Source organism: Ammodytes marinus, assembly GCF_949987685.1.
Source record: "Ammodytes marinus genome assembly, chromosome: 17".
Taxonomy (NCBI): Eukaryota; Metazoa; Chordata; class Actinopteri; order Uranoscopiformes; family Ammodytidae; genus Ammodytes; species Ammodytes marinus.
In genome coordinates, this window is record NC_137221.1 from 10,640,929 (window position 1) to 10,651,605 (window position 10,677).

The 10,677-nt window shown below is 38.9% G+C and overlaps 2 protein-coding genes across 2 annotated transcripts; one reads left to right on the forward strand and one right to left on the reverse strand.

The window, feature by feature from the left end:
* Nucleotides 1–1,243: 1,243 nt before the first annotated feature.
* On the forward strand, nucleotides 1,244–4,229 carry LOC307263892 (trypsin-like; the record flags this gene model as incomplete). Its single annotated transcript, XM_080045179.1, has 5 exons — nucleotides 1,244–1,283; nucleotides 1,450–1,603; nucleotides 2,520–2,773; nucleotides 3,358–3,494; nucleotides 4,080–4,229. 5 exons carry the CDS (start codon nucleotides 1,244–1,246, stop codon nucleotides 4,227–4,229), a joined length of 735 nt encoding a protein of 244 aa, XP_079901305.1.
* A 524-nt stretch (nucleotides 4,230–4,753) lies between these two features.
* LOC307263644 (small ribosomal subunit protein eS19) lies at nucleotides 4,754–7,681 on the reverse strand (the record flags this gene model as incomplete). Its single annotated transcript, XM_080044844.1, has 5 exons — nucleotides 4,754–4,801; nucleotides 5,377–5,431; nucleotides 5,521–5,704; nucleotides 6,504–6,604; nucleotides 7,611–7,681. The coding sequence occupies 5 exons, from the start codon at nucleotides 7,679–7,681 to the stop codon at nucleotides 4,754–4,756; spliced, it is 459 nt and encodes a 152-aa protein (XP_079900970.1).
* Nucleotides 7,682–10,677: the final 2,996 nt, after the last annotated feature.

Genomic DNA, 10,677 nt, shown 5'->3' on the forward strand with positions numbered 1-10,677 from the left:
CAGAAGAGAGAACTCTACAAACCGACACACGTCTCACTCATATATAGTATATACACTCCATGGTCTCACTGCCGGTGCACGCCAGAGCAACAGATGGGTGAATATGTATGCGCCTACAATGGCGGAGCAGGTAAAAATCCTTCCCAATGTCTGTTTTGATGGTTTTTATCATGTTTTATCACACTTATGGATCTGAGATGATGCTAGATAACTTGCTGCTTGAAGACTGCAGTGCATTAATGTGGTGACGTAGGGACGAGCGAGGGGACTGCTAACTGCAGTAACTGACAGGAAGTTAGCTAAAAGAACCATTCCGCTTACAGCACCTTTAATTTTTCCACACAGAATTGAATTAATTTACTGAGTTTTCACTAATCTATGCCTTCCATTTTCTTTAATACTGTATAGTTGTACCTCTCCAGGCCTCTCAACACATTTCAGTAAAAACTTACACAGGGAGACAAGCCATATATTGCTTACTTATGACTTACTCCTCCTTGCAGGATGCAAATAATCCTAGGCTGTGAGCTGCTGAAGGAGAAATGTTTAATTATCTGGTGCCCTGTTGAGGGGGAACTGTGGATTTACACTGTACTTACTTATTACGTTGCTGTTTCTCTTCTGCAGTTTTGGAGCAATTGTATCAGCTTTTCTATGGGATTACTGAGAGATCTTTCATTTTCATCTAGCCAACTGCTGAGTTGAGACCAGTGACACCTGCAAACTGTCAGGTACTATCTATCAGGTATATCCACAGTTAAAGTGGTCTACTGTATATCTGGGTAAATATTAACACTGTAGGAAATGTGACAGCTGTTCCCTTACCTATCACTGTAATAACTGGACTGATCCTCAACTAAACATGTTGATTAAACACTATCTATCCTGACACCCATACCCAAGAGTGTCTGCTTGATGCACAGTAACATCTTAATTTTGATAGCTTGAGTTCCACATTGGCACATGTGCATATTGGGCCTCACTGGGTTAAAATTACATAATTGCTGTTTACTTAACTATCAAAGGAAGTGTTACATCAGAAGTTGCCTTAAATAACATAGGAGTGTTATCCATATGTTTTGACATCACTCAAGGTCTTGCTGTTGGCTTGCCTCCAGCCATATGGCTCTTTCCCAGAACAGAGTTTTACATTTCAGCTAGCTGACTTTGAGAAATTTGGGTTAAGAGCAGGACAGGTGTATATAAATAGTAAGTGTGGGCTGTCATACATTCAGAGTAAAGAATGAAGTCCCTGCTATTTCTGGCTTTGATTGGAGCAGCATGTAAGCAACTTATTAAATTATACTTTTAAGTAACGTTTAGTATACTCTTATGCACTAGCTTCAGGATCATAGTTTGAAGAATTTTAGCAGCTAAACAATGTTTGTGGCTATGGTTAAATCTTTATGTTTTTCCATATGTTATAGTATATCTTACATGCTGTTTCAGTTGCTGCAGCTGAGGATGATAAGATTGTCGGAGGGTATGAGTGTCCCAGCCACTCTGTCCCCTACCAGGTGTCTCTGAACGCTGGCTACCACTTCTGTGGCGGATCTCTCATCTCCAGCCAGTGGGTGGTGTCTGCTGCTCACTGCTACAAGTCGTGAGTAACAGATTTTAGAAAGGCCACGTTGGTCAGCAACTTTGACTTACTAGTGTGCCCTGCAAGTTATACTGAAGGATTTTACCTTAATGGACATTTAAATGGTTAATATTAATTATATTAATTATAATGTCAAGATATATATAGTAATAGTTAGTCAGTACCAGAATTGTATTGGTGCAACATGCATCAGTTAAATACATATTCACTAGACTGAGGTTGAAAACAGGAGTTAGCCTTTTAGATCTTTACTGTAACAATTGAAAAATCATAAAGTAAGCAAATAAAAAAAATGCGGTACCAACAACAAGAGTTAACAAATTATGAAATGTAAAATAATTTTGCTATTAAAATTAAATAATAGATTATCTGTTATTAGTCGTCAGTGTCTCAGATGTGTGGGAGAAACATGTAGGATATACCAGTGATGATATCAACCTTTAGACATAAAGTCCATAGGAGTAAAAGTAAAATGAAGTAATCTAGCCAGACAGTAATTTGTTGTTAATTAGAATTTAGTTTTAGCAACACATTAGCCCCAGACTATAGGCTAGTTTGGTTCGCATTAAACTAACTAATTGCTGGAAACTTGCAACTCAACATTTACAAAACAGCTCAAATAGAAAGACGCCTAAAATGCCCATACAAGGACATTTAAGGAGTTGGCCTAAATACATATATTATTTTGTACTGTATTTGGTCACAGGTGTGACACAATGGTGGACATAATGTAATGCTGAACAGTAGGAGCCTACTTTATGCTTTATGGTGGCTAATGTTAGCAAACTTTAACAAGCTAGATATATCCTCTGCTAATTGTCACTTCGTGGACCCGCTTTAAATAGGCTAAATTTGACAATTATTATTATTATTTTTTAAAGGACTGTTTAATTGACTTTCATACCTCCTCAACCAGACGCGTCCAGGTTCGTCTTGGGGAGCACAACATCGAAGTGAATGAGGGCACCGAGCAGTGGATTGATGCCGCCAAGTCGATTAAGCACCCGCAGTACAACAGCTACAACCTGGACAATGACATTATGCTGATCAAACTGAGCCGCCCTGCAACTCTCAACAGCAACGTCCAGACCGTGGCCCTGCCCTCACGCTGTCCCGTGGCCGACGAGAACTGCATGGTGTCCGGGTGGGGCAACATGAACGCCAACGGCAGTAAGTTGTGTCTGAAAGCTATGGGAGAAAGAAGAGGGAGAGGGGAGAGGCTGTAACTTTTGTCTAAAAAGAACAATAAATATTTGATAATGCCATCAGACACCAGTTGTGTCTTGGTGCAGCACTTCCAAGTCCCCCAACTTCATGGAAGTGCAGTAGGCCTACTAAATAGCTAAAAAAAATTTATTCATACACCCAGGCCTATATGTTTTTTATTTACACTGTGACATGAAGTCCTAAATGTCATGACCTAGGGCTCCAACAAATCAAAACCGGAACAAAAGATTTTATTTAGTAGGCCCAGTCTTAATTATTTCCTATGTTTAGTCAATGCATTGTTCACTCAATAAACTGTAAGAATATCGGGAAAAAGCATCTTCCAAATGAACATTTAAGCCTACTGTATTATTTTTGTTGAACCAGTGGTTGCACACCCAAATGTATTCACAGTAGAGAATTGTTTTTCAACAATTAATCAACTCATTACAACATTAATCAGATTATTATCCCACATTATTCCCATGTTATACAAAGAAAATGTATTATTCTGTGAATTAACTTAGATTTGCCTTACCACACTCCAGACAGCTTCCCTGCCAGGCTGCAGTGCCTAAGGCAGCCCATCATCGATGACAGGATCTGCAGGAACGCCTACCCCAACATGCTCACTGAGAACATGCTTTGCTCTGGATTCATGCATGGAGGTGCCAGCAGCTGCCAAGTGAGTTTGACTAGACCACAGTAAACGTATGGGGAGTCAGATCAGGTGGTACATGAGTCTGTGCATCTCTTCCAGCAGTACATCATCCTGTGACTCAGCAGTGTGGTGCTGAGCTCACAAAAGAACAGAGTATAGCACTTATTCTTCACTGAGCATTGAGTATACTTACTCCACATTCAAACAATGCATACACACATAGCATACATAACCAGTTATACATTGTATGTAGTACATGTGCATGTTGTTGGTATTAGTATATATTTGAGTTGGTGTGGAAAAAGTGATGTTATGAAATGTGTCATTCATGTAAGCTAGTGTTAGCTGTTGGTAGCTAGCTACACATTTCTATCTCTGGTTGTATAAGGTCAGGAGTTTTGAATTTGAAAAAAGTTACTTTACCCCCAAAAGTAAAACAGGTATGCAACTGTATACCAGATAGGGCAGTAAAACACATCTCTTTAACACCTGGTGTTAAATTATTCTTTAACATAAATATTTGCAGAAAGATGTAACTGTTACCTTTATGTTTTTTAATTAAAATGACAGATGACACAAACATTCTTCTTCTCCTTCTTGTGTTTCCAGGGAGACTCTGGTGGTCCTCTGGTTTGTAATGGTCAGCTGCAGGGAGTTGTGTCTTGGGGTTACGACTGTGCCATGCAGGGACACCCCAGTGTCTACGCCCGTGTGTGCAGATACAACAGCTGGATCAGCACCACCATGGGCAACAACTAAACACACACTGTCACCAAAACATCCATGTGCAAGCAGAGACAACACCATCAGTGCTCATATTCGGTTTATTTGGAACACCTTGTGCATAAATAAAATGAGCAGTAAAGACAAACAATTAGATAACTGAATAAAAATACACAATTTCATCCATTGCATATGTTTTGTTTTTCTACAGCAAGTTTCACAGTTGTTTGCGAAACAATATTAACATGCACTTGCTCAGTAAAACTGTATCCTCAGTGCTTCTGTTTCAATTCTGTTATTTGCTATCACAAGGCCACCGCTTTCTTGAAATTCATAATGAATCTCAAACTAAAAACGAACCTAAAACTGTTGCATACCATCCATGAACGTATATTATTTATTTTGTACTTACTGTACTATAGACACATGCATCTCTATGAATTGCCGTTTGTACTCGGTTGCTGTGGCCACTGCCGTGATGTGGGAGACAAGCAAACTTGAGTAAATAAGCAGTAAGGCATTTCTGCATTTCACTCGTCTGGATTCTTTACATGCATTCCTCAGATGGCGCTTTGTAAGCTCCGCTGTTTCTTGTTTGCTGAGGCAACCTAAACATACAGAGGAAAGAAATAGAGCATTGGAGCCATACAGCCATATCAAGCAGGGAAACATGTCATCTCCTGAAAATGATTCAGATGAGAGTAAATATCTCACTAAACTACACGTACACAAAAATAAAGCATATATGTAGTTTAATCATTGTCATTATGGCAATAACTGACGAGAGAACAGAAGAGGAAGACACCTATTTGGTCATAGTGATATGTATGCACCAACATCAAAAAATTAAATACATAAATATTCAAAATTTTAAATAATACATTTAAAACGTTTTAGGCTAAAACAAGTCTGGTCTGTGTCTCTACTGTTTATTGCAAAGACATGTCTTTACCTTTCTACAGAGAATCAAATATATGATTTCCTCTATAAAAATAATTTCAACAATGTGGCATTGCCTTGTTCTCCATTTAATTTGAATGCGTGTTAGGTTGTGGATTACTTTATTATGTGTTCTTGACTTTCAGCTCATTTAAGTAATTACTAAAACAATATATAGGACTACAGACTAACAAAACGTAATGTACATAGGCCTACTGCAGCTATTCAAAGTTCAGCAACTCACCTGTCCAGCAATCCTATCCAGATCTCTCTGGCCCTGAGGTGTAAGTCGCCGTCCACTGTAACCACAAAAAACAGCAACGCATCCATCGATCACTTATACAAATCATCACATCCTAGTCTAGAACACAGAATCCCTCTCCCTCACCCGTTTGGGTCCTTCTCCACCATCTTGAGGCCCTCCAGAGCCTGGAGCACCTTCCTTGCCACGTTCCTAGAGCCCACGCTGAAATGAGCGGGGCAGACGCCGTTTTTCATACGCCCTCCGTAAACCTTTATCATGGAACCAACGCCGACCCCTCCTCGCAGGTACAGGTGACGGGCTGTTGATGCTGAGGAGACAAACAAACAGTGCATAGTATTTGATGCAATATATCCTTGTTTTATCAGCTGAAACAATCTTGACTTGTTTACCCAAAAGACATGAAATCAAACATTCCAGCTTATTAAATGTGTGACATTTTTCTATGCAGACCCTTATGCTTTTGTGGGGTCAATATGCCTGAGTAGATAACATACGCAGCAGCTGAGAAAGAAATGTGTGCATATGCTGTTCTATATATTTTTCCATGCCCAAGATGTTGTCACAGTGTTTCCCTACCATTGCCTTGGGGGGGCTCCCGTCCCCCCCAAAAAATAAAGCACTTGTGTTGTTTATGTAATTAATGTGCACGTAATGTCTACTACTGCATTGCTTTACTGCTCTCTCCTCTGCTCCATTTTTTGTGAAGTGTCGACAAGGATGCTAACATTAGCTATGCTGCTTGACATCTGATGTGGATCTCAATAAATGGACCAGAGGTGTATGACTTCACGTACCAGGAGGCAGTGGAAACTGCTTGAAAGTAGACTACAGGAAAAGTCCTCATAACAGCCTGTCCGAAGCCAAATAGATGAGATTTTGAATGGGCATGACTTTGAAAAAATAATCAAAGACAGATTGTTGTAAAATATGTTTTAATGTTGTGAAAAGAAACTTATGAAAATGTTTTATTTTTTTGCTGTTGTACAAAAAAATAAGGTAAAAAAAGAATGTGAGCAGGATTTACTGCAGACTAATCAATAGATTAATTAATGTGTTTTCACTGCAGATGCGTTGATGTGTTATGAAACACTCCAAGTGTAACCAACCTGCTCTGGTGTAAAACCAGTTGTCATCGCAGGGAGCCAGCTCCTTGTGCCTGGCAAGCTTCACAGTGTCAACCCACTCTGGCACTTTCAGTTTGCCAGACCTGAAAAATCAATTATCGGTTCATGTGAGGAAACCGCTAATTTGATTTCCGAAATAAGGCTGAATCCCAGGCTGTTACTGTGTTTTCACACATATACTGTAGCCAGACAGTATTTATACACACATTTGCTATGACATTCTTTGATCCTTTCACACTGACACAAACACTTCACAAACCACCCTATTCCAACTAGTGCAATTTCGGTATATATTTAGTTTTACTGCCAATTCCCTTTGTCCTATTTACTGTTCATGTTGGTGTGTAAAGTAGCTCCATATAATGCTTTTAATAATACCTGCCAACATTGTGTTTAGGCTACATCAAAGAGGATGAGATCCTGCAGTAAAATTTAACTAAAGTTACATTGACTCACTTCTTATATTAGTTAAATATGCTTCATTTGGCTTTGCAATGTTTGCCCATTCAAATGTAAAAAAATACAAAATAAACTTGTCTGTATTAATTTAAAAAGTAAAGTGGCCTGTAGGTTCTCCTTAGTTTTTACATGCATGTCTTAAGAATGTTTTCCTCATGAAAAGGAAAAGAAATAAATAAAAAAGTCACAAACGTTTTCCAAGGAGTTTTCAGATGAAGAATATAGGCTACATATAACAAACCAATGAATACATTGCTACTTTATGTGAAAACTATAAAACAGAATATTCAAATTTTCTAATAATGATTTAAAATCCACTGTGGTGGCTGATATTCAAAAGTTTTAAACAGCTGAACCATGTAGGCTAGTGACCACATTGCATGAAAGGGCATCTTTACAGTGCATTTCTAAATAAATCTTTCCTGTTATTTCAATAGATAATACATAGCCTAAATAACAAAGTTTTTCTTAACACATTTTCAACACTTTAAGTTTTAAATAACTACACATTAAAAAAAAAAAACTCATAATTAAGTCAACTGTTATTTTTGACTCCACCTCCATGTAAGCTAAATGATGAACCTTTGAAATGTGATTAATGAGCCAATCGTGATGAGGCTGGTTACCTACTTTTTGAGAAAAGCTGACAGAGCCCGGACAAACTCCTGCTGGTTGACATCTTTCACCGTGACACTTGGCATCTAAGATTAAAATGGAGATATGGGTTGGTTTAAAATTAAAAAATGTAACCTGAGTAACCTTTGGGCTTTCGGGAGCCGAAACAGCCGTCCGCTGTCGTTGTAACGATGACGTTCATTGCTAGCGTTAGCTGCTATCTTGGCTAGCTAAAGTAACTGTCAGGTAAGCTAGCACGCAAGTAATAACCATGGACGTATTATAAAAGGTAATAACGCCCCTGTAGATTAACCAATTCACACAACTCTAATATTTTCCTGTTAAAACAAAATTCGTAATTTTAATATACCTTATAAAGTCGACAGCCAGGTGGTCAGGTGTGGGACGGAGTTATGCCCCAGTAGCTAATGCAGCGAAGTAGAGCGAGGGTGATGCTGAGGATGGAGGGAGGCTGACTGCCCTCATTTGGAAAGGATGATACTGTAGCCTGAATTAACCTCTCAAGCGGTTTGTAATTTCTGCTTAACTCGGTCTTTTAAACTGAAGTAACTCTAATCCAATCGATAATATTCTCCATGTGTATTTTAATATTACAATAGCCGCGTTTGTGAACATTGAGGGTGAAACAATGTTTAAAAGAAGCCTTTTTTTACTCTCTCACTGTGATGCTGCTGAATGAGAGCTATTCCCGCTGAATCCCTGCAGAGGGTAGTGTTGTGGCGTCTTTTTTCAAATCTATGTCCCATTTCTAATTTTTTTTTTTCAAATCCGACCCAAAGGCTTTTTCCACGAACTGTGCTGCAGTCCGCAGGCCAGGATAACGCACCTCAGCGAGGAAGACACCACCAGTGGAGGGTAAGTAACGCTTTAGTTTCCTTTTTTCAACCAGCCAGAAGCATTTTCTTCTGCATAATGTGTCTTTTATTTGCTGAATAGAACTCAAACTTTTAGTCTGATATAGTGGTTGGTGTATAACATGTGCATATGGCATTAAAGAAAGTTTCTTTATATTATATTAAAATGACTAAAATATAAATTATTTATTTCACCATTGGTGTTATTTATTATGGGCCATGCCTTTGGCTATCTTTAAGGCCTCTGTTTGCCAAGGTGATTGCTGCCCTTAGAAAGCAAAGCAGTATGCGGTGATTGATTGCTATTAGTATTTTCTAATATAAAAGACAGCACACAGAGAAATCTTCTAAACTAAGGTGACCAGGCTTCCAGCACATTTCTTTCTATTGAGTTCACATTGCATGCCTTCCCTCTCCTCCTTTCCTATGTCTCTGCCTTGATCCCTGACATCACATTAGTAAAAGTAATTACATTACGCTAAAGCTTCATACATACCACGCTCTAGCTAACTGTAACAATGTCCACAGGTAATCTGTGAACTGAACTGAAATGCAAAAATGTGGTTTTACTTGAGCTGTAATTTTAAAACACTGTTCACAGTATTTACACAAGTTTACAAAAGCATTAACGTACTTCATTAACTGTTGAAAAGTATGTTCGATTATTTTGTTAGTTAGTTTGTATTGATATATGAGATCCAAGTTTTCTTTTAAGTTATTCCGACATGAGGCAAACAAACCCTTAGTTGTTTTCTTTCCTTACATGTTTACCCGATAATGGAATGAATTATTAATTGATTAATACAAATTTTAAAGTTTGATTTTTTTTTTCTGCAGATGTAATATATTATTTATTAAAAATGACAATGATTTATCTCCGAATACAATCTTGGCCAAGTCAGATGTATTCATGTCGTGAACGCAGGAAGATGCATTTAGAGCTGTCATTTGGTCAATTGGTTGAAAGAGAATAATGAAGTGGAAAAAAATGCCAAACATTTGCTTGCAAAAAGCTTCTAAAATGTGAGGATTCTTTACTTTTCCCTTTCTCGTTCCTGTGAAAGTTGTATTCCTATTGTGTTTTTGCTCATCATTTCTAAAATGGGATGAAGGCATCACTTTTGGGCTCTGGTTACTTGAGATAAGACATATTTTGACTGAATGATTTATTAAGAAAATAAAAGTGGGATTAAATCTCTTGCAGCAATTATTCTATTGTTGCTTAATTTATTTGTAGTTTGTGTAGTTCGACACTATCAAGTGTTGAAAATTCACAAAATCCTGACATTTTATTTATTTATTTTGTTCTTTCCTTGACCCCAAAAAGTCATGTATTTCTTTTCTGTTATGTAGGCTAACACCGTATGCAGATTTCCACAAGCGTGTGAAACACGGCATCTAAAGCCAAGGTAGATGAATGTGTGTTTACAAACGTGCAGACATTTTCACACACACACACACACACACACACACACACACACACACACAGCAGCCCTGTGCTCTCTCTCTGTGTCTGCCCGTCTAAGCTTCTTCCCCTCCCCCCTCTCAACATCTCTCTCCCCTTTTTTGTCCCCCTCGCCCTCCTCTCCTTTTCCCTCCCGCTCCCTCTAGCACTATTTCAAGCCTCGGCCTAGGAGAGAGAGAGAGAAAAAAAGAGAGAGGCAGAGACACACAGATGCGCAGTTACAGAGAGAGAGGGGAGGGGAAAGCAGACAGGATTTAGAGTTCAAGTGCACGTGCAGAAAATAGGCTGAATAGAGTAGAGTCAGAGCAGAAGGGAAACCAGGAAAAGGAACGTCAGGGGCCGGAGACAAAGCACACAGTAGCTCTTTCTCTAATTCTTTATTCCTCTACATTTTCTTCTCCCAGAAAAGAGAAGGTATTAGCCTCAGAACAGAGGGGTGAAAAGAAATCTAAAAGCATAAAATTCAAATACCATGAGCGTATAAAAAGAATGAAAAGATGTATTTCTATTCCTGCTCTCTCCACTGACACACTCCTCCTCGATCCCTCCCTCTTGGATATTTCTCCATGAAACCCCAGTCTCTCTCTTCTCTCCTTTCTCTCCCCTCCCACCTCTTCACGCGCACACACCCGCACGCAGCCCGGAGTCCTTCCCACTCCTTCACCTCACGCGGGCTTACTTTCACTGGAGACCGACCGCAACAAGCCTCGTTTTTCCCCCCTTCTTTTTCTATTGCTTGCCA